This window comes from Nelusetta ayraudi, unplaced genomic scaffold (assembly GCF_046127955.1).
Source record: "Nelusetta ayraudi isolate G7.1 ecotype Tasmania unplaced genomic scaffold, CSIRO-AGI_Nayr_v1 ptg000011l, whole genome shotgun sequence".
In the NCBI taxonomy this organism is placed as follows: Eukaryota; Metazoa; Chordata; class Actinopteri; order Tetraodontiformes; family Monacanthidae; genus Nelusetta; species Nelusetta ayraudi.
In genome coordinates this window covers 5557834-5571674 of record NW_027466061.1, presented here as the reverse complement: position 1 = coordinate 5571674, position 13841 = coordinate 5557834, and the positions used below count along the sequence as shown (strand labels likewise).

General features: G+C 42.4%; 1 protein-coding gene across 1 annotated transcript; it reads right to left on the bottom strand.

The window, feature by feature from the left end:
• Positions 1-1720: 1720 nt before the first annotated feature.
• On the bottom strand, positions 1721-6912 carry pcolcea (procollagen C-endopeptidase enhancer a). The gene is made up of 9 exons (XM_076020273.1): positions 6661-6912; positions 5003-5111; positions 4667-4925; positions 3882-4006; positions 3650-3786; positions 3223-3572; positions 3049-3126; positions 2147-2317; positions 1721-2063 (listed from the first exon to the last, which is right to left on the bottom strand). Exons 1-9 carry the CDS (start codon positions 6747-6749, stop codon positions 1933-1935), a joined length of 1449 nt encoding a protein of 482 aa, XP_075876388.1. The 5' UTR covers positions 6750-6912; the 3' UTR covers positions 1721-1932.
• Between the last annotated feature and the right edge of the window lie 6929 nt (positions 6913-13841).

The window sequence follows — 13841 nt, the reverse complement described above, 5'->3', positions numbered from 1 at the left end:
TCATCATTCAAAATAGATCACGAGTACACAGTCCAATTTTATTATTACTGTTATGTTGCAGTAATACAGGAAACTTAAAATTAATTTGTTTTTATATTAAACATTGTGATTGCAGTGTCCTTTTAAAGCTTTTACCCAATTACAAAATTGTCACTTTTAAGAGTTTTTTTTTTTTTTTGCAGTAGTTTACACACTGTACTAGTAAAAATAATAAAACTAAGATAAATGATCCACTGCCATAATAGTCTAAAATAGTCCACACCATGTATAATAAAAATATGTCCATAAAATATTTATTTGAATTATAAAACAGTAGCACACTTCTAATTAGGGGCCTACAAAACACTCACTAAACTTAGTAAATTAATCCTAAGTAAGGCTAAAATAACATTAAGTGTCAAATATGTGATACACAACTTCCACTGAACAATGACAGAGCATTGACTACAACAAACATGCCCTCCCTCCCTGTTAGAATCTGAATAAAGGGGTGCTGGGGTCAATCAGTCATTCCCATGGCAGGATAGGCCAACTTGGCAGGACATGGCCAACTTTTATAAAACAAATAAAAACACTGAGTTCAGAACAAATATTAGCAAGCCAGCTAACATTTATCCGACGCTAGCTAGCTGGTTAGCAGGACAAATAAACAAACTTTGCCGGTTTTTCTTCATCAGTTTTCTTTTTCTTCAGTTTTTCCGCACTGCTGGGATAACTCCTTTTTGATGCCATGTTGGTGTTTGTTTGTTTTTTAATCCTCTTGCTAACGGGAATGAATGGTAGCTGTCAATCATTCCCATCATACCTGTCGGCTTCGCCGGCCCGCTACGTCACAAATTGTGTGACAGTGCGGTCCAACGACCTAATAATGCCACGGAAAAAAAAAAACACCAGCCACATCTTATTATTGCAGTTTATTTTATTTATAGCCAATGTTTAAGCAGGAAGGGATGTACACATGAAATAGCTACAGATAAACACGGACAGTTTAATTCTCCTCAGAATAGGCTGAACACGCAGCTTTGGGACCACCAGGGGGCTTGGGGACCCTACATATTTGCCTAGCTCGCCTATAGCTAGAAACGGCTCTGGGTGGAACAAAAACACAGAGTTATTTTTGTTTTTGTATTTTGTTGAATATTTCACAAAATGCTGCATTTGTCAATCATTTCCAAAACAAGACTTTGAATTAACAATATTTAGTCCAGCCCCGGCACTCTCGGCCCCTAAATAAGCTAGGCCTGCTAGGTTACGTCGGGCCCCGCCTCCTGGTGTTAATGTTTGGATCTCGGCGAGAATTTAGATGAGAGGTCATAAAAAAAAACTGCTGCTGAAGTGCTGCTCTTCCTCCGGACATGCAGGAGAACAGCGAGAACAGCAGTCAGGCATATGAAACGACTGTTATCGAAATATCAGTAAAATGCTATGCAAATTGCGGCGTCCATCTTGCTGTATGAAACATCAAAAAACCAACAGAAATGCGTCTGTAACTTCCTCACATGTATTTTAATGGACAATACAGAAATGTAGTTACTAACTGCGGGCTTATTAACTTGGCGTAATTACAAACACTGATGGCATTCTTGTCGTTCAACGACCTTGTCGTCTCTCGGGCCAAGGTTTTATTAAGTGCTATTGCCGCCATTGCCCAGTAGATGGAGACAGACGCCCAGTGGTACAGGGAGCACGCGCAGCAAAGAGCCATCACATCCACACAGACTTGAAAGTGATATAAAACCTTTATTCATACATAAATTACAAACATTTTCTTTAGCTGTGGGTTGGAGTACATTTGTTGTCCTCCATAAAACAATGGATAAAATGTCGAGACTTGTTTTGTTATGTCGTGGCTTTTATAGATCTGTGTTCCACATGTAAGGTTTGGATTTTGTGTACGTCTTTAAGATGCCGTCTGAGTATTCTGGCAGGAGGTTAACAGGGTTGGTTGTTGATATTTGTTAATAGCCTGTCATGTAGGGCTTTATACGGGGCTGTGAATGCGCCAGGCTCCAGGGTTCCACGACCTTGGTCATCCACCTGACCCATGATGATGAAGTTGGCACCTGTCATTACATAGAAAATAAGGAGACTGGTTGGTATTTCATCAGATCCGATGCTTCTAATCAGGGTGTAAGGGTGTGCATACCTCTGCGAAGCAATGGGCACTTCCTGCATTGTGACACCAGCTTCACTGACATGGTTTCCCCAATTTGTGTGATTGTCAGCCGACCTGCCTTGTATGTCCTGATGATAGTTACAGTCACAATAAGAGTGCCTCGGGGCCCGTTGGCCAGCGAGGTCACTGTTCCCGTTAGCACTGTGGAAAAAGAGGAAGTGGATAAGTACAAGCCAACAAAGAAAACTTGTGGCACTCACTTGGATGATGGAATGTTTTTTAAACCCGTTCGATTTTTTTATCATGTTCTTTTGTTTAAAATCATCACTGACCATCCAAAGCTTGCGATTGCAAGGGGAAACATGCTGTGCATCGAGTTTTGGTGTACTTGTATCTATCTTTCTATCTCTCTATTTCTTTTTTACCCCAACCGGTCAAAGCAGATAACTCCAGATTCAAAGGTCTCTTCCCACTGAGAAGTTTTTCCTAGCCACTGTGGCCTCACGCTTGCTCTGGAGAGAATAGTTGATTTTCTCTTTGATCGCGCTAAGCACTTTGAGAGGCCCTTAACTGTGATTTAGCATTAAGTAAATAAGTTGACAGATTGATTGGTCCTGTTTTTGTTGTTTGGTTTTTAAATGGGAACTTGCAATCCACTTATAAGTAAACTTCCACCACTGCGGCATCCAGCCCAATCATCCTTTAGCAGGTGTTAGCATTACAATGTTTGTTGTCGCTTCCTGGTTTTTATTTTTTCTTCTGTGTCATCTGTCAATAGTTGCTTCCTGTTTTAGACACAACCAACAGGAAGCTGATTGGAAAGCATAAAATTAGGCGCTTGCTATTGCAAGATGGACATGACAGAATTTAGAAATGGAGACAAAGTGTGTCTCTGCCAGGTAGCTGTTGGCTGTCTGCGAGAGGAAACTTACCAAATTCGCTGGCGCAGAAACTGCTCTTGATGGTTCCACTTCTTTTGCAGGCTTTGGCACACAGTGGATTTTGAGGTACTAAAGAGGAAAACAGTGTTCAGACAAAAAAAAGGCAACTTTAGAGATTTAAATCTTGCGTCTTTTAGCCACACAAGCACTATTGGCTCCACCCACCAGGCCTCTTTCCATTTGCATTGGGTCGGCTGACTGGCACCCTCCTGTCCTGTCCTGTGTTTTCCCGTCCTCGGCCTCTCGATGGCTGGACAGGTCTGGGTCTCTGAGTGGGCTCATATCTGACAGTGGGGGCGGGCGGCTGTGTGGTGGTGGTGGCGGCAGGTCGTCTGGGTTCAGCGGGTTTAACTGGAGGTTTTAGGTGGGTGGACCTTGTGACGGCTCCCACGTCATCTGTTGATATCTCAGTACCACGGGGGACACTGGTGTAGTGGGCAAGGAAGCCGTCGGATGTCACGCTGAGATCAGACACAAACTGGACCAGCATCACGTTTCCATTGGTGATGAAGGGCCTGGATAAGAGAAAAGAGATGGAGAGGTTAAGCACATTGCAGTTCCCTAAAACGCAGAGATTTCACCCTTTACTTACGCCGGGGCCTGGTCGCCACAGTATTTTCCAATCAGCCGCGAATCATCTCTTTCTCCACCATTAAAGAAGGCCACATAGTCGAAGCGACAGTAGGTGTCAGCCTCCACGATGAATTTATCGAAACTCACCTTGATTACCTGGTGGCCAGATGGAGGCAGGACGTTAAGACAACATTCTACAACACTTTGGAACATGAAATGTTTTCCATGCTCGGAGCAAGAGTGCTGCCAACCATATCGGGCTCCACTGTGATAAGCCAAGAGCAGCTGGTTCCTGGTGGGTACTTCTTGTCTGGCCAGTTGGGCGTCTTAATCTCTCCCTGGGCTTTTGTAATCTTTCCCCCACAGAACTGCTGGTCTGAAACAAATCATACAGACTTGATTAACACAGCGAGATCAGAGTAAGAGTGTGCAAGTATGAATTTTATGAGTTTTGTTCCCTGTGTTTTGCCCATTGTTTACTGATGCTGGATGTCTGCTTACATCAGTCCCCTTTTATTTTTCTAGCATTTTCATTCCGTTTGTTCCACTGCTTGGCAAATAAGAAAAAAAAAAAGAAAGCAATGAATGGCACTAATTGCTGACATCACTATATATCATTGGATTTGACAGATAGAGACTCAATAAATAAGGACCCCCACTTCCACCTACTCCACATAGTGAGGCCAATATATGGGGAGCTGACCCACAGCCATGAAATAGTTAATTGCATTCTATTTTTAAAGCAGAAAAACTGTTTGTGTGAAATGTAAAATAAACAATCTTTGGTTGGCATACAAGTAAACAGTATCTTTCGAGATTGAATCCAACATTGCAGCTGTCACCAGGGAATGATTAAAATAATTTGGCTATGCTTTTGAGGAGCTCTAATAGCCTCCATCTTTATCCTGTCAATGATTTTTTAATCCAAGTACCAAGATTTTTTTCATTTTTATTTTATAGATCAAGGCGTATTTGCATGCATGAAACCAAATAAATTGTGAAAAAAACAACAACTAAATTAAACATGACCGCATACCATCTACGTATGGTTTGGCACCACTGAAATAGGCCACAAAGCCTCTCCCTTGTGTCTCCCCATCAGATGCCATCTCCAGCATCATGGTGTTTGTAGTTGAAATAAGAGCTCCAGGGCGGAAAGTTCCACAAAAGCGACCCAGTTTCTGTACCAGGTTGGAATGGCCATTGTAAACATCCAGATAGTCGTAGCGGCACTGTGAGTCAGCCTCAAAGTCAAAAATGCGGAAGGAGAGCATGACCACGTTCCCCTCTGGGACCTGGACAGCAGACAGAGACAGTGTTTGACACAGACTGAGCAAAGGCAGCAGGGAAGGAAGTGCGGTGAGTGACTCACTGTGATGCGCCAGGTGCATCTGCTGTTGGGTTTGTAAAAGCTCGGGAAGCCCTCGCTGCCGATGAAACCGGAGTCTGCCACCAGGTCTCCTCCACAGAGGAACACGGGCCTGTTGAGAGTGAGCCAAGATAACTTTGAAGATGGCGCGTCACATCTACACAAAAGCCCCATGGAGTCGCATGTATGGGCAACTAACGTCGACATGCAAAACCAAGGACACAAGATACGAAGAAAAAAAGGCCATGGTTTCTAAATATTCTAATATGTTTCTAATATGTGTGCGCGCTGGCCAAGGACTTTACAAGAGTGTAATCTTTGTCTTGACTCACTATCTCACTTAAACTTTTTTCTTTTTTATCTAAACCAGTTATAAGGAATAAAAACTATTATACAACAGCAACATTATATGACATCATATGAGTTCAAATACATATGTATTTATTGCAAAAAGTAAGCAGTTGTGTTGTCTGTTTGAAGAGCATCGTTGAAGTTGGACTGTTTGTTGGCTGAGGAACCGGGGAAAATATCTTGTTATTAATGTGGGTGAGTGTGTTAGTAACAACAGTGAGTCAGACAAGTAACTCATTAGCAACAAAGCCTACTTAAAAAACACCCATTTTAATAGGTTTATATTGAAGATGACCAGGCCAGCCTTAATCAAAATATTACACAGTCTGAGTATAAACAGTATATGTGTATGTGTCTGGCCCATGAGTGGTTTCTTATGGATTCATCCTACACACATTCAGACACTTTAAGGTGAAGACCTGAAATTTTGCTGATTGTTTCTTTTTTTCTTCTTCTTCTTCTTTTTTTTAAAAGTAAATTGGCTAAATCGCAAATATGCATGTCATTAAAAGTTCAGTTAAATTAAAGCCAAAACTGTGTCGGATTGGATCTCAGACAGCATTTACTGGCTGCTTCACAGAGCTAATAAAGAACAGATGAGTTGCAGAAAAGCAAGAAAGAAAATAAAATATCTGTTACTCTGACTTTCACACTGAGTGGACCAGAGCATTTCCGTAGCTTGCAGATGATTCCAGCCAAATAATTATTGAGCCACTCGTGTGATAAAGAGTTGTGCCCAAAAAAGTGAACAAAAGAAGAATGCAAAAGAAGAGCCAAAAATCCTGGCTTGTACTGCAGGAAAGAGAATGCTTGAGATTAGTTTGTGTATTTTTACAGTTCAACGAGATTTGGACTGTTATTCTAAGAAGATCTGTTTTAAAGTGTGTTTGGGTCTGATTAGCTTTATTTGGATGTTTTGTAAAAAAACAAAAATGTAATCCTCTATATTAATAACGTGAACTAGCTCTTGAAAAAAAAGTGTTTCCTTGAAACTGAAGCACAGTTCCCAGCAAAGGCTGACGCTGGATGATTACAGCCAAAGACATCCAGGCCTGGAGCCAGGCAGCTCTGACTCGACCCCCCAGGAAGACCGCAAAGCATTAACATCTGGTTTTAGCCACTGCAGACTCAGCGTCATGAGTCAAAAACAACAACAGTACAGAGTCAGAAAACTGCAGTTTTAGTAAAAGCTGTGGTCTAAAATGAAGCCATGTACCCTTCCTGTTAAAATGAAAACACTGCCCATGTACTCCTCCACTGTCTTTAGCAAAGCAAAACATTTATGGGACTGAAAGTTACTGCAAGTTCACCTGGTGTCGTTGCTCTGCTGCGCCCGCGTCCATCCTGAACCCAGAAACAGGACCAGGGAGAGACCCCAGATGCAGCGGCTGAAGTGCATCGTGATGCGGCACCACACACAAAGCAAAAGCCGACTGCTGCCGAAAGAGATGGGGGGCAAAAGAGGCGCTAGGTGTAAGACTGGAGGGGAAGGAGGGTGGCCCGAAGCCTGAGATGGGCGGAGAGAATGAATGAGTGGGAAGGAATCGCAGAGGCGGACAGAGATGTTGACAGGCCGGCAGCGGCAACAAGAGCCGTGAGTGGGGGATGACGTGTGTGTGGGGAGGGTTTAATTGGGGCCAGATGTTGCTCCATAATAACACTGGTTTTTCTGCAGCGTACGAGGTGGGCTGGGGGCGGGATGAGGCGGGGGGCTTGTCTTTTGGACAGTCAGAAAAGACCAGGCACTCTTCTCTGCACGTTTTTGCTTGTGGTTTCATGGTGGATACTTCCCGTAAAAAAATTCAAGTCTGGCCGGCTTTTAGCTCTGTCCTGAGAGTCAAGAGCTCAACCTTTCCAAGAGTCCACAGGTGGAACTGGAGCCCGAGGCTTTGGGCTGTGGTAGCGTAGGGTCATAAATCCATGCATTCCACAGAATGCGAGACCTTTCATCTACAGAGCTGGATCCTGTCCTAATGAACTGACCTCAACCATCCCTTTAGCATGCAGAAGGACACCAAATAGGAGTTGAACTAAGAATCATTCATCAAATACCCTGGAGCCATTTTCCCAGAAGCCCCAGGGACGCCTCCAGAGTGAATCTGTGGCTGGAACAATCCAGCAGATTAGCAGCAGCAGCTCTCCTAAGAGGAAAGTATCCTCTCTCCCTTCAGGGACTCACAAGCCAACTCTGTGGCCTGAGGCTTCTGCCGGAACAGCGTAACAATAGCCTATAATGTCTGCCACTTTTACAGACTACAGGCCTGCAGCACCTTTATTAAGTCTGTCGGCTCGCAAAAGTGCAAAGGGAGAGACGACGTCTCCAGTTACACGTGGAATCTGACTGTTCCCTGCTGAGGTCAAACTTTTGAACATCATCCAGTTTTTGTTTCTGTATGTGTGTGTGTGTGTGTGTGTGTGTGTGTGTGTGTGTGTGTGTGTGTGTGTGTGTGTGTGTGTGTGCGGTTTGGGAGCCAAAGATGAAGAGTGTTGATACTCGGAGTGGACACAGGAGGAAGGAGCGCTCTGTAATGTTTGTGTTAACCCCCAAGTCCTGATAGCAAGGCAGCAGACGCAGGAATGCACTGACGCGCACAGTCTGTGTGTGTGTGGGGTGGGGAGGTTGGAGGGGGGCGGGAACCGAGTGAGCTCTGCCGAGGCAGCCACGGTCATTATATGTGGGAGCAAGGCTGACCTTTTACACTTTGCTAGGATCCAAGCCAAGGGTGTAAGTTTCTCCAATAAGTCCGGGCCGGCCGAGCATTCCTCTCGGGGAGTCATGGGGGAGCACAGTGGGGGGGAGTGAGTCCTGAGTAAAGGCGGGTAATGGGGAGGTGAGCATAAGGACAGGGGAGCTCGGAAGAATCAGAAGGTGGAAAATAAAGTTAAAACGATCTGACAGACAAAAAAAAAAAGTTGTTTTGAATAAGTTCTGAAGCGAGTTTGCACTGACGCCTCACCATGCCAAAAGATGACTGCACTCCTCTCACTCCCTCTGCAAGTTGCTCTGCTATTACAGCATGCCTGAGATAATATCTCATTTTTTTATACTTGTGAGCTTGACACAAGCACGGAAGAACAGATTAAATATATTGAGGAGACAAAAGAGGCTCCATTTGACAAGCCAATGAACCAAAACCAGGGATTTCATAATAATCGTGGAGCCGAGCTGTCTGTTCTCTGCAGCTGTGGTTCCACTCCAGGCTTCACAGTTCAGAGTAAACATCAGTCTATCCAATCCAGCACAGGAGTACAGTAGGCCATATTTCATGCAACCTCGACTTTGATGCAAGTGAAGATATAACCTCCACTGGAAATGAGACTTTACTCCTGAGCCAGACACCAGAATAATCTACTACAGCAGCAGTGTTTGCCTTCATTTTACAACACGGGGTTAAAAATTGTACATCAGTAGATCCATACTACTTACCTGTGTATACTTTCACAGCCCAAAGCTCTTTTGCTTCCACGTCCGATTGTAATTCTAAAGTCATGCTTTCTCTTTTCAGTTGCTCTCAGGCGAGTTGTATTGTCTGATATTCAATGGTCAGTGCACCGCTACTGGCAGAACAGACGTGTTCCGTACTGGAAAACTCCTGGTGTCCACCAAAAGCCATAAGTATTGGGTTAAGACTTTCCCTATATACAACACTTATTTAGCAACTAGTCAAGCCTGTAAAAAACCTCAGTCTAGACTTGAGTTACTAAAAATTTCAACAATAGAGTCCCCCCAAAAATCTTGATACATTATTTCAAAGCATAAACGTTCAGAATGTACGTTCTCTTGTCAAAAACTATTTGTTCCATTAATGTATGAACATTGCTGTGTGCAAGGCTTGCACCCACCGTGATAGCACCAACACCTACAACGTTCTGTTCCATCTAGGCACAAAAACAATCTCATGTGAAAGACTTCCTTTCTTTCAAAAAGATTTAACTTGAACATGAACTCCACTGAAAATGACATGGGTGTGCACTCACACTCAAGCCTCGTCGCTAGATGGCAGTAGTTATCTATGCTGCATCATGTATGCCGTTGCTGCTTTGTTTACATTGCTTAGAAGAACTTGAATTACATGATTTTGATGAAGAAACTGAAAGAAGCTAGACCACAAGTTATGATGTTGTGCTCTATAAAATTGTAGTTAAATTTCAGTTGCCGTGTACTGGACTTGAATGTTGGTCCACCACTAGAGTCAGTGCCCTAAGCCACTGAGCTATCCTCCCTATTGTGCATAATACTTCTAAGGTGTCTTTGTACCTGTGAATACACACACACAGTGGATTAAACTGTATTAAAATCAAGATCACCAAAGCTAAGCAGGACTCTCAGTCTCAGACAGTGTCAGCAGTCTAACCTAATGGGCCTGTCGACTGTAGAGGTATAAAGGTGCCTGTGGAATAAATCATAGTTAAATTTCAATCACCAAAGCATTGGAAAGCAGATACCAAACAATGGTCTCCCACAACAGAGTTAGCAGTCTAACCCACTGAGCTATGACCCTGCTCGGCAGAAGACAATAAAGGTATCTAAGTAACTGTCAATACGCACACAGTGGAATAAATGACTAAAGCTAAGTTTTAGGTGCCCTGGTCCAACACAGGATGAGAACCATGGTCTCCCACACCAGAGGCTGCAGTCTATCCCACTGAGCTGTCTGCCTGGGAATCAAACCTCAGTTTTGCTCCCCAAAGTTAGTGGCCTGATCCACTGAACTGTCAGCTGTAGCACCAACCTCTTTGGCAGGAATAGATCAGCCTGTAACTCTTCTTCACTGGTTTATTTATTGGTCATCTTCCTTGTAAAGAAAGGACACCACAGCTGTGCCAGTGTTTCCCCTAAATAAATAAGTAAATAATTATGTTCAATTCCTCAAGATTTTCTTGCTGTGTCTCTTCTGAATAAACAATGGGTCGATAATAAGCAGGCTATTTTCTTTTCAAATTATTTCCCATTATACTGGGTCAAATCACCAAGCAGTAATCTAACTGTGATAACACTTGACTTAAGACGTAAGGCTTGAACAAATTGTTCAACTGATTAAATATATGGATGATCTCTAACTCTTATCAGTTATTTTATTCCCATCTTGTCTGGAACATTTATATGCATCTATGAGGACTCTGTCATATAGTCTAATTATCAGCCTACAGTTCTCATATTTCATTGCTGTATTATGCCGGCGACCTTGTGTCATTTGGTAGATGTTCATACCAGTCCGGTATGATAGAAAGTCACTGTTCAGTTGGACCCAACAGAGGACAGGCTGTCAGAATATCTGTGTGATGGATGAGATGTTTCCACATCTCCATTTTGCAAACACGTGTAAGATGATAAATCAAAGGGAGAGGTTTGTCTTTGAGTTGATAATAAATTTATGCTTATTCATACAGGTCAGATAAGGTCCCAGAATCGCAGTCAAAATTGCATCTGCCCATTGTTGCACACCCACAGAGCACATGAAGCACACACAAAAGTACAAGTTGTCAAGGACTGTTTTTCCAATATACATATATTTCATGATGTTCATCAATATAATAAGACATTGATAGATTTACACTACAATTATTTTATGTATCTCAGTTTTCAATCAGTCTCCTCTCCCTTCGCTTCTAAACCCATACCAAACAACAACACAATCAAATCTATCAATAAATAAAAGCAAAATGAAAAGAAAAGGAAATAAAACTCGCCACATTGCCCGTGATCCTACAGTCCTGTCCCTCCAGTAAGGCCAGAGAACCAGGGGCAATATGAGCGTTCATCCTGGGGGAACCCCAATCTCAAGGAGAATTCAAAAACTTGTCATCAGAAATAAAAAGATTTAAACAAAACAAAACAAAAAATAGATCTTGTAGATAAAAACAGCAATCTGATGTAAACTGTAAAATCATTCTAAGCATTCGGGACAATTGAAGGTAAAAATACTTTTTCCACCCGACCCCTTCTCTTTACCTTTTACCCATCAGTGCTTACACGCAAACAACTCAGTGTCGTCTGGAGTTATTACTAAATTGATGCAAAAGAAAAGAAAAACATTTGGTTTAAAATGAAAACACCTTTACATGTATTGAGAAGAATATTGTCAATTTATAGTCATCCAGCGAACATTCAGAGACTCAGGTTCCCTCCTATCGCTACATTCAACCCATTTGGGGGCGTACACACATTTTCCATTTTGACACTCTAAATATCCTCCTGATTTCTTCAACTTCTCTTTCTAGTTTGAAATACGAGTAAACTAGTTACATTTCAAAACCTGAAAGTTGGCCGAACACTCTTCCTTTCCACCAGCCTCAGGCGATTCTGACCAACCCGCAATTGATCCAAATGCAGCGTTAAGTTGAGATCACGGAACAATTCTCCCGGTTGACGATAAAAGACAATATTCTCCACCGAGTTTCCATCCCACCAAACAACCAAAACAAAACAAAAAAAATGAACAAATGACAACAGAAAAAGTGCCACAGTGTTAAAACATATGCACACGTCTTTTCATTTGAACAACAAAGCAACAGAAAAAAGAGAGAGCACTCGCTTTGTCTTCACTGTTGTGATAAAATCGGTTGAGCACTCGCGACAGGAATTATGGATAACACAGATGTCCTACCCCAATCAGTTACGTTGTTTCATTTCTGTGTTAACTCCTGTAAGAATGGCTGAAAGATTTAGTAACCCTGCAATTATTTTTCTATTGTCAAAACCCAATTTCAATTATAGAATAGTTGCACTTATCTTGGCCAATTTCTACCTTAAACCTGAGGATATAGGACCCCCTACTCCCCAAAACACCCCCATTTTACAACACCGAACAATGCATTTTTTTCTTCTTTTTTTTTTTTTTTTTTAAGTTAGTTTGTCTTTTTTAGAACTTGGCAGCACTATGGAGAAAGAAAAAAAAGGAGAGTTGTGCTATTACAACAGGATCACACGTCTAAAAGGAGCTCTTCAGACCTGGATACACATGAATGGAGTCTTTATTTGAGATTCAGAGCATGCAGTCTCTATGTTTTGATTTAATTTGCATATCTTAGAATGGCACGCTCAAACGCTTAACTGTCAGATCACACACACTGTGTGATACATCAGAGATCCAGGGGCGAGAAAGTTAGTTGTATGCTTTTTTAAAACAGGGATAGTTTGGAATAAACCTGTTCCTTCTCTCCACTTGTTTTTGATGGCAATTGGCAGCGTCAGCACAGAAATCTGGTCTTTGGTGAGCTTCCGTGGTTTACTATTGTCCTTCTTCGAGGGAAGTATATTGGGGGATAATGTGGGGGACACACGCTGGGGAGGAGTCCTGTCTGATAGAGGTGGTCGGCAGAGCTGTAACCTCTGCTCGCGTACTTCAGTGGTCAAGGAAACGACTTGCCCTTACTACGAGAGTTAAGCGGCCTAATCTGTTGGGATAAACTGGGGTTATTCCCTTGACAGAGCTATTCTAATGCAGACACACACACACACACGCACGCACGCACGCAAATCTGCGCACGTACAACACACACACCTCAAGATTGAGAATCAGTGAGTTAAGCCAGGTTCTCAGCTGGTAGGAAGTTATTAAGTCACACTGAAGGGAGACTAGGCTACTAAGGCTTTTTACACATAGTTTGGACACGGTGGACTTTTGTTTTTTACTTTACATTTTTGAACACATCTGCAGCTGACTGTAAATTTAATTTAGCAATATATACACTTTGGAGCAGTACAGCTGACGCAGATATGCTCACACATTTAATGCAAATCTGCATGCCAAAATCTGATTTAGAAGCTCAGATTTAGGCCAACTATAATTCATGTGTTCTATTTTAGGATATTTCGTGATTTTTTTCCTCGTGTATGTGTAAAGGCCTTAGTTTGACGGACAGTCAGTGCATCACGCTGCTCGTGTGAGAGTCAGCACGGGAGTCGATTCAAAAGCAACGCAAGAGCAGTTTCAGACTGAACCAGTGAGGGCGACAGTGACAAATTCTAAGAAATAACAACAGAAGCCTCTCCCTTGTTGCTTGGCAGTGTGTAACGCATGGAGCTGAATTACAAAAAACAGGCCAGACAGAGGTAAAGAGGAGCTCGCCGCTGATGGCAGCAAATAGCACAGGCTGCACTCTTCCTCTTTACCTGTCTGCTTCACACAAAAATATACTATAATAAAAAATAGAATCTATTTTTTTAAAAAAAGAAAAGAAAAAGGCCTTTACTACAGGGAGAAACAGAGAGAGAACCACTGCGCTGCTTCTAGATTTGGAATAGTTCTCACATCTCTTGTCACTAACATTTAAACATGAATTTTTGAGACTTCTTCCAAGTTTGCTTCTCTGAAGACTGTGAACTTCTCCTGGCTAACCTCTGCCCTTGCTCGCGGGTCTGCAAAATAAGGCTGACTTTAGTCTTTTTCTATATGTGCTCTTTATATGGAGAGGTGTTTGCGCATAAGGGTCTCCCCTAGCCATCAAAAACAAGTTTGTGCATTTTAAACAGATTCCTATGTAGTGC